The following is a 17,407-nucleotide window of genomic DNA, read 5'->3' on the forward strand; positions in this document are numbered from 1 at the left end:
ACCAATGGACAGAAAGAGCAGAGACCAAGGAGGGCGCAGGGAGGAAGAGACTGAGGAACAGGGAAGAAGAGAATGAAGGACAGAGAGAGGGTGAACTGAGGGGCCAAAAGGACAATCGCAGTGACCGAGCAGTGAGAGTGAAGGACAAAAAGACGAACCATCTTGGCGCAGGCTCTGAACTTGGGTTGCTGTCCATTCAGCACCACAGCTGACAAACAGCTTCAGGTTAGGAACCAGTATTTTCAGAGAATGGAAGCTTTGGGGGTGAGTGGGTCTACTATACACCTTCTGTGCCTTCCACTATATATCCATCACCCACACACAATATAAATACCCTTCATTCCACCTCCGACCCCACAACAGACACCCTTATTCACTAGACATTCACTAGTCATCTGGACCCTTCAACCTACACCTGTCACATCACCCACACACTCCACAACACACACATTCCTCATGACATATATCTGCCCCAACAAACTGTACATTCTTGAATGCTGCATATGATTCACCCCACTTACCACCTTACAAACCCCACACTTCCTTCTGCAGCACATTTTCTATCTCTCTAACACTGTTCCTTACCCATCTGAAAAGAATACTCCATTCCTTACACCTTACACACCACAACCACACACCCTACATTCCTCACACTACTTCCCCCTGCACACTATAAATCTCTTCCCCTCAAACATTATATGCATTAGAACCCTCAGCCAGACTGGATGCGACACTGCATGCACACTGGGTTCCCCGCCCTATGCAGACACTACCCTGGTTCCTGTTCTGAACCTCAAGGTCTCCTTTGCTTTCTCCCGGTCTCTGATCCCATAGGGATTCTGTTCATGTCTCTTGTGTGTCTCCTTTGTTCAATTATTGTCTCTGTTTCAGGGTCAATACCTCCCCTTTGTTTTTTCCCCCAAGTTCTCTAGATCCCGAGAAGTCCCCAGCTCTGTCCCTGTGACCTTCTCTTTTCTCTGTGCCACCGCAGCTCCTGCATAGGGAGGAGGGAGGCTGCAGAGTCATCAGTCCTTCTGTGGTCTGGTGTCAGTGAGTGTGTGGCTGGCATATATTGTGTAACTGTATGTATTGGACTGTATTTTATGCATTTATCACCATGCATTTCTGCATGTCTGTGAGAATGTGAATGAGTGTCTTATTGTGGAACTGTGTGTATCTAAACATGTGCCTGTGACTATGTGTATGTGTCTTTGTGAACATCTCATCTTAGGTGAATAACATGTGAGTATGTGGGCCATGTGATTTTAATCGTAGGTTTTATACGGACTCAGTATTATTATAGGGGCATAGGATTTATAGAGATCACTTGGTCTCCCCTCTCATTTTGCAGATAAGAAACTGAGGCCCTTCAGGAAGTGATTTGCCTGGAGTCAAATAGGTAATGACCAGAATCTTCTGACTTGAAATCAAACTTGCATTACACTATGCTTTCTCCCCTCCTCCCTTGCCCAGGGACCTAGATTTCTTGCCTTTTAATCTCCTCAAGCAATGTCCCAGTGTTCTTCCCTTCAGGAATGTAGACAATCTAGCTCTCAGCCTCCTCAGGCCCTAGGTGATATTGTCCCTCCCACCCCAACTCTTTCAGGGACCTGTTCCCTCTTCCCTTTAGGCACTATGGGCCAAAAACCTGTGTATAATTGTCTCATTTTACAAATGGGGAAACTGAAGCCCAGAGAAGGGAATTGACTTGCCCACAGTGCCGTTGGTAGCAAGTAGCAGAGTCAAACTTCCAATCCACTCCAAATGTACATTCATTTGATACCCTCTGTGTGTTTGTTAGACCCAACACTAGGAGTACAGGGAGTAAATGTTGGAGATTCTGGTTTCTCTTTCCCACCTTTCTAAGACAACTAAGGGAAGACAGTGATAGGGCCTCCTGGAACTGGACCACAAGGGCCTCCCAGTCTCCATGGTAATGGCCCTCCACAACCTTCCAGCCCTTCAGTGTAGCCTGCCTACTGTTACCTGGGCAACCAGCAGCTCCTGAGCCTTTTCTGGGGCTGGGGGTGTCTCTGAATGTCTCCGTCCAGCCTGTGTGTCTGCCTGTCTCCTTCTGCCTCTGCTTCTGCCTGTCTGTCTCCATCTTTCTGAGTGCTCTCTGTTTTTCTGCCTTTTGCTAGCTGGGTCTCTATTTCTGACTCCATTTCATTCTCTCTGTCTCCCAGTCTATGTCTCTGCACTTGATTCCACTACCAACCCCATGCACTGTCCAGTAAAGCAAACACTCCTTTCCCCACTATGTCTTCTCCCTGATGGAGACAAGTGAGAATAACTGGATTCTCAGATGGGAAAATAAACCTTTTCATCCCAGTTTCCACTGCTTTTTGTTTTGTTTTGTCTTTACCATAGAATGATATTGTAGCAGCCAAGAAAGCCCAGGTGATCTCAGGCTGCATTGACAGGGGCAGAGTCACCAGGACCAGGAGGAGAGGGCATCTTTGCTTTAGGTAGGCCACATTGGGAGGACTGGGCTCAATGCTGGACATTGCACTTCAGGAAGGGGACTGTCCAGAAGGCAGCCAAGAAGGTCAGGAGCCCAGAGATCATGCACTGGGCATGTTTAGCCTGTGGAAGGGAAGCCATCCTAGTTCTCTTCATATGGAAGAAGGACTAGGCTTGTTTTGTTTGTCTTCAAAGGGCAGAATCAGGAGTAATGGGCAGAAGTTGTTGCAAAGAGGCAAGGTTAGGCTTAATGTCAGAGGGGGTAGGGGGTGGGGTGGGAAATCTCCTAACCTCTCCTAAAATGGAATGAGCAGCCTCAGGAGGTAGTTGGGTCCCTCTTCATTGGAGGTCTTTAAGCATCAGCTGGACGACCATTGGTGGGAGTGTTACAAAGAGGATTCCATGTTAAGATAGGAGTTGGACTAAGATGGCCTTTGAGATCCAAGCTAGAGTTTTAGACTCTGTTCTAAGGACCCTTCCAACCCTCACGTTGTATTTGCTGAAGACTCTTCCAACTTTCTGGTTTTATATTCTAAGGTCCATGTTCTAAGCACCCTCTCAGTTTTGACATTCTCTGTTATACCCTAAATTCTGAGGATCCTTCCCAGTCTAATGTTCTCTCAATCAATGACTGACCTAGTACCTCCCTTAAATAACAAGTTTCGTGGGAGAGGAACAGACATGGGAGGGGTGTGGAGCAAGGATAAGTCCATTCCTTGCTGGGGCAGGGGGCAGGTAAAGGGCAACACAGCCTGCTCAATAGTTTAGCTCCAAGTGTCAATGACATCCTTTGTCCTAGAACTGTAGAGCTTTAGGAGGCCAGGGACAAAGTCTCACACATTTCTCTTTCTGTCAGGTGCTGAATCAAGGTCCCAGCCGGTAAAGGGCCCTTAGAGAAAGTTTGCTAGATATTATCCTGCAAGGTGCTGATTTGTCTCTTGTATGATGTGTCTGCATCCCTCTAACCCTAACCCTACAAATGTCTTTATCTCTGTCCCCCTCCTTGGTTCTGCCTCCCTCTATGCCTGTCTCCTGAGCTCTGACTGTCTTTTTTTGTTGCCTTGTCTCTACATCTTTTTCTGTCTCTTTCTGTCTCTCTCTCTCTCTCTCTCTCTCTCTCTCTCTCTCTCTCTGTCTCTCTGTCTCTCTGTCTCTCTCTCTATCACTGTCTTGGTCTCTCTCAGTGTCTGTCGTTCTTTTCTCTGTCCTTTCTCATCTCTGTATCTTTCTCTGTCTCCCTCTGTCTCTGTCTCCTGAGTTCTGCCTGTCTTTTCTTGTTTCTCTGAGTCTCTGTGGTTCTCTTTGTCTCTCTCTGTCTCTGCCTAGTCTGGGTCTTTGTTACTGTTTTTTCTTGTCTCTGTGTCTCTGCATCTGACTGTCTCTCTCACTCTGTCTTCCTTTTTGTCGCTGTCTCTTGGTCTTCCTCTGTCTAGTCCCTTCTTCTCTCTGTTTATCTCTGACACCGTCCCTGTGAATCTTTTGATCTTTTTGACTCTGCATCTCTGTGTCTTTAGTTGTCTCTTTATCTCTGCATGTCTTGCCGCGGTCTCTGTGTCTCTTCTTGTCTCTGGCTCTCATGGGTGGCAGGCTGTGTGCAGTGTCTCCCCGCACTGCAGAGGGTTCCCGGGGCTGCCCCTTGGGCGGGGGGGGGGTGAGATTGGGAGAGAGAGAGAAAAGGCGGGGGCCGGGGAGCCTGGCATCCCGGGCGCCCGAGGCGGGGGCTCCGCAGCGCTGCTCCCCCTTCGCCCCGCCCCCCCTGCGGAGGCCGCCACGACAGCTGCAGTGCCAGGGGCGGGGCCCGGGATGCCGCTCATCCTGCCGGGTCCTCCGATTGGCTGGCTCCTGCCCCCCCGCGCGCCCGGCCATATGAGGAGGCGGAGGCGGGGGGCGGGCGGCCTCTTCTGCGGACCGAGCAGCGGACGCGCGGACCCAGTCCCGAGCCCAGCCCCGCGCCCCGCACCCGGAGCCTCAACCCCAGAGCCCGGAGCCCTGAGTCCCGAGCCCCAAGTCCCCAGCCCATTCCCCACCCCTGTTCCCCGGCCCCAGGCCCAGCGAAGCCGCCAGGATGGGGGTAGGTGCCCGGGCTGGGAGGGGGCAGAGTGTGTGTGTGTGTGTGTGTGTGTGTGTGTGTGTGTGTGTGTGTGTGTGATTGGGGGGCTGTGTGCCAATGTTGTGTATCCATGGGCTGGGATTTGGGATCGAGTGCGATGTCGTGGGTCTCAGTGTGGCGTTGTCTGATGTGTGACACGCTCGGATCTGTGTGATGTTGCGTGCCTGTGTTTGAGATGTAGGTCTGTGTGACATTGTGCGCCTGTCTGGAACACTGGGTATCTGAGCGTGAGATGTGGGTCTGAGTGACATTGTGAGGATGTGCCATGCCGAGTGTCTCTGTGTGTCATTGACGGTCTGTGTGTGACATTGCGGGGCTGTGGAGCTGTGTGCCTTGTGAGATGGTGTTTATATCTGTGTGCAGCACTGTGAGCTTCGGCGAGGTGGTGTCATTGAGACTTTGGGGTGTCTCGGTGCCTTTCCGAGTCTCAGTGAGACTATGTATATGTGAGCCGCTGCCTTTGACATGTGTGGCTGGGATTGCTGGTGTCACTGTGTATGTCTGGGCGACCTTGCATGCATCTGGGTGAAATCCCCCTTTCTAACTGCAGAGTCGGGGAGCTAAGCGGGATCAGAAACGACCTCGCTCTCTCCTTTGCGGCCTGGCCCGTCGGGGTAGGGGGCTCCGCAGTGCGCTGCTGCTGTTAGGTGTGTGTGCGTCTGTGTGTGTCCGTGCGTGCCCGAGCTGCCCAGCCCCGGGGGACATGACGGGAGGGGGGAGCTCTAGGCCCCTGAGGGGGAGGGAGGGAAGAGGAGGGAGAGAAGCAATATCAGCATCTGTGCCCAAGAACGTGTGAGCTGCGTGTCCCCGTGTCCTTGTCTGTGTGTCCTTGCCTCTGTCCATGGGTCTCTCCACCAGATGCTGTCACTTCGGTTTCCTGACACCCCCCCCCCCTCCGCAGACCCGGATCCCATTCTGTCTGATCCTCAGCCCGGGGGGCTTTGGGGAAAATGGCCTTCAAGAGGAAGGGGATGGGGACTGGGACAAAGATGGAGGATAGGAGTGGAGATAGGCTTGGAGCGTGGGAACAGGGGATAGGGTTTGGTATGGGCATGAGGCTAAAGATGGGGGATGGGGATGGAATTACAAATGGAGGATGAGGGAAAGTGGGTTGGGGACAGGGATGGCAGCATGATGTAAGGAAGAGTATAGCCTCGGAGTCAGGGGAGGCCAGGTTTTGAATCTGGGCTCCACCACTGCATGTGCCTGGATTAGGCATTTCACCTCTGTGGGACTCAGTTTCCCCATCTGTAATATTTAATACCTGAATGACTTAGCTCACCGTGCTGTTGTGTGGAAAGCATTCTGCATGTCCAAAAGGGCTATGTAAATATTGAGAATGTGGACCAATTTGGAGGGTGCCGTTGGGGATAAAGATGAAGCTGGGGGTGGATGACACTGAGAAGCACAGAGAAGCAGAGGGAGGCAGGAAAGCTAAGCTTGCACGGAGATGAGAGAATAGCGAATTTAGAACGGGAAGGGACCTTAGAGGTCATTTAGTCCAGCTTCTTCATTTTACAGATGAAGAAACCGAGCCCACAGAGGTGAAGGGACTGGCCCAAGGTCACAAGACTAGCTAGGTCCATTTGTCATCGTATTCAGTCTTTTCCCCATTGCACCATGATTGAGATAAAGATGGAGGATGAGAACAGGAATGAGGGTGGGATAAAGATGGAGGGTGGAAATGAGCTTGGAGATGGGATTGGGGTGGGGAGGAAAATAAAAACAGGGGGTGAACATGGGTTTGGGAAGGGGGCAGGGGGAGGGAATGAGGGCTTTTGACTTCCAGGTAAGTTGGACTGGGGAGTTTTAATACCTCAGGACAGGGGGAGGGAAATGGGGGAAGGATGACGGAAGAAGGGGAGTCAATATAGGGAGATCAGGAGAAAGGTTAAGAAATGAAATTGATTGTGGGATTTTAAGAAAGACAAAAATGGGTGTGGGGAGGGGAAGACAGATCAGATAGATATGACAGAGACAAAATCTCAGAGATACTTGGGGGGAGGGGCCCAGAGACAGACATTGGAGAAGACACAGGGACAAAGACTTGTGATTCTGAGATGCCTACAAATAAAAGAAGAGAGATAGAAAAGTGAGACTCAGAGAGCCTTGCTCTGAGAGAGATGTTGCTACACAGAGACAGAGATAGAGAGACACATGTAGGTAGAGCTGAAAAGAGACAGAGATGGATAAATGAAACTAAAATATAACGGAAAAAAGGGACTGATATGAGAACATGGGATATAGACTGAAAGGAAAAGACAGATAATTACAAGAGAGATCCAGGGAAAGAGAGAGAATTTAGACATATGAAACTGAAAGGACACACACACAGAAACAGAGACAAAGAGACAGAGACAGAGAGACACACAGAGATGCAGAGATAGAGACAGAGAGACAGAGAGGAAGAGGGAGAGAAAGAGAAACAGAGACAGAAAGACAGACAGTGGTAGAGATAAAACATGAGGAAATAGAGTAGCTTTAAAACAAGGTATCTGGTGATGGGGATGGAGTCACAATGGGAGAGAGACAGGGTAGCAGAGTAGGAAGAGATTCTAAGTGCTAGAGAAAGACACAGAGGCAGATCAAGATTGCAATAGAAGTGAGGGGAGGGACAAAGACAGCAGACTTCAGCACCACCCAACACATACCTCTGCACCTCACAGTCTCCCTTATTTCGCTCCTCAGTCTACCTCTCCCTTCTATCTGTCTTTCTTTTCTGTCCTTCACTCTCTCCATCACAATGTGTCCCTGTCTTGGTCTCCCTGTGTCTCTGAATCTCTGCTACTCTCTCCCTCCAGTACAATGTCCTTTTTCTCCACCTCTGTGTCCTTGTGTCTTAATAGCTTCCCCTCCCCCCACCCCGCATTGCTTCACTGCAGTCCCCATCTTTCTGCACCTATCAGCTTGCCTCTTTTTTTGTTTCTTCATCTCTTTCACCATCTGTCTCTCAGTCTTTCTGCCTCCAGAGTCACATTTCTGCAAGGGGAAGGGAAAGAGTGAAGGACAAAGGTTAGGAGATTAAGGAAGGGAAAAAGAAATCTGAAGGTCAGAGAGACTGGGGAAAATGGGGATAGCAAAAGATAGATATAATGGAGAGACTCAGAGCAGGAAAAACTAAAGAAGAGACGGTAATACAGTCAAGTAGAAACACACACACACACACACACACACACACACACACACACACACACACACACACTGAAGTGGGAGCTGTAGCTGGGCATCCCCTGGGCTGTCCTTTGCCATATTTCTCCTCTCTTCCCCTCCTCCCCCTTCTCAGTCTCTTTTTGTACCCTGCTGTTTCTCCATCTGTGTCTTTTTCTCAGACTGAGTAGGCATCCCATCTCCCTTCAGCCTTATCTCCAGGGCCTCTCGTTCAAGAAGACTTCACAGATGTCCTTATCCCCCAGCCCCCTTCACCTCAGGGATCCTGGCATTTGTGCCCAATGCACTTCAATCTGTGTTTAGGGGACTGGAGAGGGTAATGAAACACTGAAATTCAGGGTCTGTTTTCCATCCCCCATCATTCATTCCCTTGTCTTTTCCTCTAGAGGTCTCCCTCCAATCCTCTCAGTCTCTTTCTCTCCACCTTTCTTTCTCTCCATCTCTCTCATGCTTTCCTCTTTATCTCTGCCTTTCAGTATCTCTGTCTTTGCCTCCCACAGTCACTCTGCATTTGAGTTCCTCTCTATCCACATCTCTCTGTCTTTCCATTTTTCAGATATCTACCCTTCCCTGTGCCCCTGTCTCTCTCCCTGTGTATTGTGGGGACTCTGAGTCCTTGGATTTCATTAACCCTCTGCTTCAGTGCCCCAACTCCCCTAGGGTGCAGTCTTGCTGCAGGGCTGGCCAGTGGCCAGGCCTCCCCTTCTTCTAGACCTCTTTGTCCTCCTCTTCCTTGCACACTGACAGCTGGCTTCTCCCTCCCATTTTTCTTTCTCTGTCTCTTAATGAGTCTCCATTCTCCTCTAAATCGCTATATAAATGTGAACATATTACATCTCTACCTCTTCTTTCCTGGTCTATCCTTTTCCATTTTCCTTCCTCTCTTTGTATTTCTGCCTCCCTATTTCCCCTTATGTCTTTCTGACTACATCTCTCTCTGACTCTATACCTATCTGTTTTCTTTTCCACTTCTCTCTATTGCTACCCACCTTTCTCTTTCCCTGCATCCTTCTTACTGTGTGTCTCTCCTGATTCTGTGACTTTCAATGCCCATTTGTGTCTCTGCCTTTTCTTGTTTCTTCTTTACCCCTTTGTTTCCCTGGTTCTGTCTTTCTGTCTCCCTATATCTCTATTTGCTTTTCTGTTTCTCTGCCCCTCTCTTTTCCTCCCTTTCTTCCCATATTTCTGCCTCTTTTTGTTGGCCTATCTGCCTGCTCCCTTTTTCTATGTCCTTTCTTGTCATCCTGTGTTTTTCATACAATGTCAGAGTCTATCTAATCCAACCACTGACCCCATTTCACAGAAGAGGATATTGAGGCACAGAGTAGGGCTGGGAAGTACCCCTGGTCAGTCAGCTGCCTGCTCCATCCCAGTGCCCCAGGGCCTGGAGAGGGCTAGGTGTATGTTCCTGTGGTGGAGGAAGATTGCTTTTCCTCTCCCCATTTCTCTCTACAAGGTCACCAAGGGATTAGCATCCTGGAGCTGATGAGCCGGCCTGAGAAGGACTGGGCTGGGCTGGATTCCTCTCAGCTTAGGGATCTGCCCAGCTGGAGAGGAGAAGACAGGATCTACCCCTCCCCCCTTTATCTTCCCCCCCCCACCATTTTACCTCAGCCTGTTTCTCTTTGTTTTTCTGTCTCTCTTTCTCCTTATGTCTTTTGTTACGTCTCTCTTTATCTCGCAGACTAGCTTTTCATATACTCTTCAAGGAAGAGGAGGACTGGAGCTGAGGAGGGAGGGGGAAACATTAAATGGGAAAGATCCTTCAGGGCCAACAGATGGGGAAACATAGGCCCAGAGACAAAGATGTTACAATATGCCCAGCAGTGTTGGTCTGGGAGAGAAAGGGTATGGGTACAGGCATTTATGTATATGCCAGCTACAGGCACAGATACAGACAATGAGAGAGGGAGAGACAGAGACACTTAGCAAAAGAGACAAAGAGACAGAAAGAGACACAGCCAGAGGGACAGACAAGCACAGACAGAGAAAAAGAGTGAAAAAGAAGCAGAAAGGGAGAGACAGAGACAGAGAGAGAAATAGAAGCTAAAAGGGACTGAGAGGTCCACAATTGAGAGGTAGGGAGGCACAGACACAGAGAAAAAAGAGATCAAAAGAGAGGGATTCCTCACAGAGAGGGAGAGAAAAACCTAAATAGAGGGAGAAAGGGGCAAAGAAAGACAGAGGAGAAACAGACAAAGAAGCAGACATATACACATGCATGAGAGCTGCAGAGGGGGAGACACAGAGAGACACCCAGAGGAAGAGAGACACAGAGAGACCAGGAGAAGAGAGACAAAGAGGTATGGGACACAGAGAGACAAGAGACACAGTCGGAGAGGCAGAGGAAGACAGAAAGAAACAGAAATGGAGCTGGTCAGAAACAGCACACCATACACACACACACACACACACACACACACACACACCTGGAGAGAAGGGAGAGGAGACAATCTGAAAGACATCGAGATAAGGCCTGCCTGGGAGGTCTAGAGCTAAGGCCGGCGTGTGGGCGAGGAGCGGGGCGCTGTGGGGGTGTCCCTCCCTGTCACCTCCTCTCGCCCGCAGCGCGGCCACTCTGACAGCTATCGTGTCGCCACCTCGCAGGACAAAAAAGATGACAAGGGCTCGCCCAAGAAGGGCAAGGCGCCCAAGGAACGCCGGGACCTGGACGACCTCAAGAAGGAGGTGGCCATGGTAAGCCCTGACCCATGGAGCCCCTCTCTGAACCCTGTCCCTTTCCCCCAGGGCCCACCCCTTCCCAAGTCTCCCACATCCTTGGCCTAGTGCTGCTGTGGAGTCAGAAGATCTGTAGCCGCCTCTAACTGAACTATATGACCTTGGACAAGTCTCGTTCCCTCCCTGGGCCTCATTTTTCTCATCTTACAAATGAGGAGTATGGAATCGAGGGTTTCCAAAATCCTTCTAGTGCTAAATCTCAAAGCTCCTGATTTCTCTTGTCTCCTCTGCCCTTTCTGAGGCTCCGCCTCTCCCGCCGTCCCAGACCGTCCTGTCCTCCCCGCCCTCTTTCTCCCGGGCCTTGCACTCTTGGGCAAGTTAGGCCTGATTGGAACCTCCCCCTCTCCTGTCCCTTAGACAGAGCACAAGATGTCAGTTGAAGAGGTCTGTCGGAAATACAACACAGACTGTGTGCAGGTAAGACTGGATGCCCAGAGTACTTGGACTGCTCGGGGAAGAAGGGCAGATGCTTGGTGGTGACGAGAGGGGTAAGGGTGGTAGAGGAGAAGGGCTAGGACAGGGGCTGGAGCTCAAGATCCCTGGGGACCCTGAATGTGTGAAGTGTTTGGGGATCTGGACCCTGGGGCCTTAAGGTCTGGGCACAAGGCGCTGGGGCCCCAGGGGCCCTTGAAGGCAGGGCTGGTCTGTTTGAGATCCCTGTCCTCTAGGGCCTGACCCACAGCAAAGCGCAGGAGATCCTGGCCCGAGATGGCCCCAACGCCCTCACGCCTCCCCCCACCACCCCAGAATGGGTCAAGTTCTGCCGACAGCTCTTCGGAGGCTTCTCTATCTTGCTGTGGATTGGGGCTATTCTATGCTTCTTAGCCTACGGCATCCAGGCAGGCACTGAGGATGATCCTGCAGGAGACAATGTGAGTGCACGGTGCCTGGAACATACATGAGATCTGCATGGGGTGCCAGACACACACGAGGGACAAACACAGGACGTGGGAGATGGATGCATAGGGAATGTGGGCAATATAAGAGACCCATACAAGAGACATGCAAAGGACGCGGGGCATGGAACATGCGTGTACATATGACTCACCCATGGCCTTCATGGAATGGGAAGAAGTCTGTGAGAGAACTTCATGAGATGTGTGATAGACTTAGAGAACACACGGGAACTTGGGACATGGGGCACGTATAGGGAGTGAAGGACATGCTTAAACAGGAGACACACCCAGGACATGGAACATGTTTTCACATGGGGCACATGAACATATGGGACACAGACATGCATATATCTGGTACATACATGTTGTATATACACATGGTATGTGCATGGGAGATAAGATCTGGGCTTATGAGTATAAGACAGGTAAACACAATGAATCTGGAGTTGGAAGAGTTCAAACCTCAGCCCTAGTATTCAGAAACTGTGGGATAACAGGTCAATCACTTACACTATCTAGGCTCGAGTTGTTTCATCTTTAAAATGAGGGGGTTGGAAGACGGAGCCTCTGGGTTCCTTCCAGTTCTAAATGTTATGATCTGTACCCCACACATGTGGGACGGGATATGCTTGGGACAGACAGGAGGCATGGGCTGCCCATTCACATAGGGGATACAGAATGGGATACACCAGGGCCATAGTTCATGCAGAAGACATAGAAGGGTCATGGGGCAAACACAGACCATGGGCCATGCATGTGAAATGGGACATCTCTGTGACCTGTGGGTGGCTTCCTTCCCTTAGCTGTATCTGGGCATTGTCTTGGCTGCTGTGGTTATCATCACTGGCTGTTTCTCCTACTACCAAGAGGCTAAGAGCTCGAAAATCATGGAATCCTTCAAGAACATGGTCCCTCAGGTCAGGGGTCCTTCAGGCTGGGGCAGGAACAAGGCATAGGGCATGGGGAGGTTGGGCCTGGTTGAGTCGGGGCAGGGGCTCTGATCTTGGTGATAGGTGGAGCTTCTGGTGGTTGGGGCTTAAAGCACTAGCTGAACAGCAGAAGGGAAAGTCTGGAATAGCTGAAGCTAGAAAGTCAGAGATGGGGGGACCTGGAAGTGGAGCTTAGAGAACAGGGAAGGCTCTCTTATAGAGGCTGGGGGACCCCCAGAGGGAGATGCATCTAGTATGAGGCCATGGGCTAGAGGAAGGACCAGATATGAAAGGGTTTTCACTTCTCCCCGCCTGTCCTTCCCCCCGGTACCTCCTCTAGCAAGCTCTGGTGATCCGAGAGGGAGAGAAGATGCAGGTGAATGCAGAAGAGGTGGTCGTTGGTGACCTCATTGAGATCAAGGGTGGGGACCGAGTCCCAGCTGACCTCAGGATCATCTCAGCACATGGTTGCAAGGTGAGCCAGAGTCCCCATCCCTAGCCTCAGGAGAAACCTCTTCTCCCCACTCCCAATACCTTTATGGACTCAAGTGTCCCAGACCCTAGTCCATCAGGGACTCAGGCTCCTTGGTTTGAGAGGGTCCTAGGGACCAGACATCCCTGCCCTCAGGACTACTTACCTCTTCAGGGATAGCTGACCTTCCTCCTACACCAATGGTCCTAGCATGCTGATCCCTCCTCACTTACTGCACTTTTCTCTCCAGGTGGATAACTCCTCTCTGACTGGCGAGTCTGAACCCAGACACGATCCCCAGACTGTACACATGACAACCCTTTGGAGACCAGGAACATCACCTTCTTTTCCACCAATTGTGTGGAAGGTGGGAGTATCCCAGGGGAAGCTGAGGCATAGATGAATAAGGGGAGGAAGGGAAGGCAAATGGGACTGCATAGGTTGAGCATCCTACTCTATTCACCATTCCTTTCCTGACCCCTCAATCTACCATCAAACCTCCATCCTCATGACTGAGTCCCCATGCTTTCCCCCAATAAGCCCTTATTACTCTCATTTAGCCCCTATCCACATAATGAGCTCCCCATCCTCCTAACTAAGCTTTCATCCAATACAGAGCCTCCATCCTACCCACTGAGCCCTAAGTCCTTCATTGAGCTCTCATAATCCTCACTAAGCTGCCAGCCCCCAACTGAGCCCCTGTTCTAGTTACTGTGTCCCCATCCCCCTTACTGATGGGCCAGTCTATCACTGAGCTCCACCCTTATGCTTTCACGGAGCTCTTATCCCCTCTCTAACACCCAATTCCCCTTACTGAACCCAGCATTCTCACTGAATGCTCATCTCTTTTACTGAGAAGCTGTCACCTCACTGAGACTTACAGAGCCCCCAACCCTTGTCTAAGCCCCTAGTCCCTTCACGTAATCCCTCATCCACCTCCAGCATATCTGCCATTTCTTTACTAAAGCCTTGTTGGCCCCCTTAAATTCTCATCATTCTTTCTGAGGCCCTACTCCCCTCACCAACCACCCTATACTTCTTCCTGAGCCCCCATTTTAGTCAAACTCCCATCTTCCTCATCGAGCCTTTTCTCTGATCACTGATGACAATAGTAATAACTCTCAATTATATATCACTTTACATACATGACCTAATTTAATTCTCACAACAACCCTGTGAGGTAGGTACTATTACTATGCCCATTTAATGGATAAAGAAACTGAGCTTCAGAGAGATTAAATAACTTCTTCAGGGCCATGCAGCTAGTAAACACCTATGGTAGAATTTGAATCCAGGTCTTCCTGATTCTGAGTCCAGCACCCCAGCCACTGCTTTATGATGCTCTGCCCTAGGCAAGGCCTCAACCTCCTCACTGAGCCTCCCAACTTCCTACCAAACCCCCTCCTCTTTACTGAAGCCCCTCCCATTCACTGAGCCTCTCATTCCCCTACTAAATCCTCAGTCCACCACCAAGCCTGTATTCCTTCACTAAGCCAAAGTCCAGTACCCTTCTTGGGGTTCTCCCTGGACCTCCACCCCACTCACTCCAGTGTTTCTCACTTTGCTCCCCTATCCATTAACTGAGAGTTCATCTTCTGACAGAATTACTTACTTGGAGCCCTCATCTGCTCACCAATTCTCCATTCCCTATACAGACCCCCACAAATGAATCTCCACCCCCTTACTGAACTCCATTTTTCTTTTCCAAGTTCTCATCATCCTCACTTGATCCTCTGCTTTCTCAGTGCTCCCTCATTCCTCTCACTGAGTCTCCATCTTCAACGTCTTTATCCTTAACATTTATCCTATCATCTATCACTTTGCCACCTCCCTGAGCATCCCATCCTCACACTTAGTGCCTTTACTCCTGAGTTTCCCATTCTTTCGATGAATTCCCCATCCCATTACTGTACTCTTCTTACTGTGACTCCCCTATATTCTCCACTGAGCCCCCATTCCCTCCCTAAATCTACCGTTTCACTTACTGACCTTCATCTCCACCACTGAGCTCCAATAATGCCTCACCCCTCACCCATCACTATATGAATATCCATATCTCCCAACTCAGCCCTGTCTCACCCAGTGAGCCCTCATTCCCCCACTAATCCTCCATTCCCCCTTTACTGATCCCCTATTCCCATCACTGAACCCCCATCCATCTCTATTAATTCTAATCCTCCCCCCCTGAATCCCCATCACTCTCACTAAGCCTCCATTCCCCAATAATCTCCAATTCACCCAAGCCCCCATATCACCTTACTAATTCTTCATGTCTATTATGGAGTCATTTCCCCCTTGCTTAACTTCTACCTCCCTCCTTGGGCTCCTGTCCCTTCCACTGAGCTCCCATTCCCCTATAAATCCACATTTTTCCTTACCTGACCTCCATTCCCCCAAATAGTCTGCCACCTCCTTTACTGATTCTGTCTCCTCCCCTGAGTCCTCATATCACTTATCTCCCACACTATTGCCACTGAGACCACATCCTCCTTATTTACCAAGCTCTCATACACTTCGTATAATCCCTTCACTGAGTCCCTATCACCTCCCCTGATCCCCCACTTTCCCAATAATCCCCCACTCTCTGACTTAGCCTCCATGTCCCCTCACTGATCCCTATTATCACCACTGAGCCCCCTTTTCTCTCACTTATGTGAATTGCTACTGCCTCCACTCCTCCATTTCCCAACAAATCCCTTATTGACCTCCAACCCCGTCACTGAGCTCCAACCCCTCACTTATCTTCTATCTACATCACTGAGCCCTCACCACCCCAATTAGTTCTCACCCCTTCACTGAGTCCCCATAACTCTTCCTGAGCCCCCATTTCCCCTGCTGAGTTTCCATCTGTCACATTAATCCATCTTCCTTACTGTTGTCACTCAGCCCCCATGTCCCTCACTGAACTCCAGTTCCTTCACTTGGCCACTTTCAACCACAGCTGAGCCCCTATCTCCTCTCTCTGCTCTGTTCCTTTCACTGTGCTTCCAATCCTCCCAACTAAGCATCCATGAACTCTTATACCCATCCCTGAATTCCTATTTCATTCACCAAACCCCACATTTCCTTCAATGGGTTCTCCAGTGCTTCTCACTGAACCCCCATCCTGTTATAAATGAGCCCTCTATCAGGTCACTAAGCCCTCATCTCCCTCACTGAACCTCTCACTCTCCCTCTAAGCCCTCATGCTTCTACTGACACTTCTTCCTCCTTCTTGAATTTGCACCCCCCATTAGCACCCTGACCTTTGACTGAACCCATATTTTGACACTGTACCCTTATCTACCTTTGGCCTCTAACCCTTCCTCATGCCTTCTTAAGGTCCTCATCCCTTTACTAAGTCCCCCATCCCTCTTACTTAACCCTCATTCCATTCACTGAATCCCAATACCTTTAGGACCCCAGAACTCTCATTGAGCCAGAATCTCCTTCATAGAGCTCTCATTTCCTCCTGGAGTCTCATCTCCCACACTGATTTCCCAACTTCCCTTTATTAAGCCTTCATCCTATTCACTGAAGTCATAGGAACAGGAGGTCATAGATGATGAAAAGATCTCAGGAGCCAAGATCCAAGTTTTGTTTTTTGTTTTTTGTTTTTGTTTTTGTTTTTTACCAATGAGGAGATTGAGCCCAGTGAGCTGAAGTTAGATTTGTAAGGCCACACATTTAGTAAGTGTTGGAGTTGGGATTTGAACTCAGGTCCTCTGATTCCAAAGTTATTTCTCCTCCATCCGCTTCCTCACTTGAAGTCTAACCTTTTTCTTCCCTTAGGCTAACATTTTCTTCCCTTAGTTTTTATCCCTCTCATTGAGCGCCTCCATCCCTCAAACTGAACACCCATTCCTATTGGTGTTCTTTTCATCCAATCACTAAACCATTCACCCCTCTGACTGAACCCTCTCATTCCCCTCACTGAGCCTACATCTCTACTACTGAGACCCATTTTTCCTTTGATCTTTCTATTCAGTCACTGAGCCCCACCATCCCATCACTGTGCCATCATCATCTTCACCAAGAATCCATCCTTTCATTCAGTGACAACTATCCATTAGCCCCTGCCCTTCTTACTGAGCCAGTATTATGTCTCTCTCCCTGATGAAGCTCCATCCCTCCTCACTGTTCCCCCAGCCATTTTGCTGAGCTCCTCATCCTTCCATTGACCATGGGCCCCCCAGCCCATTTCCCTCATTCAATATCTCGTTCTTCTCACTGAATACCCATTTCCTTCAAAGAGCCCTTATAGCCCCAATCAACCCATATGTAACTCACTGTTTCCTTGAGAGAGCTATGACTCCTAACTGTGCTTCCCATCCCCTAACTGAACCCCTGTCCTCTCAGTGAGATTTTATTCCCTTCATTTAGCTTCCTTCACCTTACTGAGTTCCCATCCCTCTCACTGAGCTCCCAGCCTTCTCACTGAATCTGACCTGTATCAGTGATCCCTTTAATCCCTCTGACTGAGCTTTATTCCCTTTCTGAGACCTCATCCTGCTCATTGAGCCATCATTCCCCTCCATGAGCTTGTATTCCCATCACTGAGGCACCATCCTCCTCACTTTCCTCTAGGCCATGAGGAGGACCCTGATCCTTGCATTCACTGACCCTCCCATATCACTCATTGAGCTTCTCA

The 17,407-nt window shown here is 49.8% G+C and overlaps 1 protein-coding gene across 1 annotated transcript in view; it reads left to right on the forward strand.

Moving 5' to 3' along the window:
• The first annotated feature begins 4,357 nt into the window (after positions 1-4,357).
• ATP1A3 (ATPase Na+/K+ transporting subunit alpha 3) overlaps positions 4,358-17,407 on the forward strand; it is a 29,448-nt gene continuing 16,398 nt past the window's right edge. Inside the window, 8 exon segments of the mRNA XM_021004117.2 lie at positions 4,358-4,534; positions 10,310-10,438; positions 10,838-10,897; positions 11,149-11,352; positions 12,180-12,293; positions 12,646-12,780; positions 13,028-13,061; positions 13,064-13,144. Coding sequence (XP_020859776.1) covers positions 4,529-4,534; positions 10,310-10,438; positions 10,838-10,897; positions 11,149-11,352; positions 12,180-12,293; positions 12,646-12,780; positions 13,028-13,061; positions 13,064-13,144 — 763 coding nt within the window. The 5' untranslated portion in view covers positions 4,358-4,528.

Source organism: Phascolarctos cinereus, unplaced genomic scaffold, assembly GCF_003287225.1.
Source record: "Phascolarctos cinereus isolate Bilbo 61053 unplaced genomic scaffold, phaCin_HiC Scaffold_726;HRSCAF=1367, whole genome shotgun sequence".
In the NCBI taxonomy this organism is placed as follows: domain Eukaryota; kingdom Metazoa; phylum Chordata; class Mammalia; order Diprotodontia; family Phascolarctidae; genus Phascolarctos; species Phascolarctos cinereus.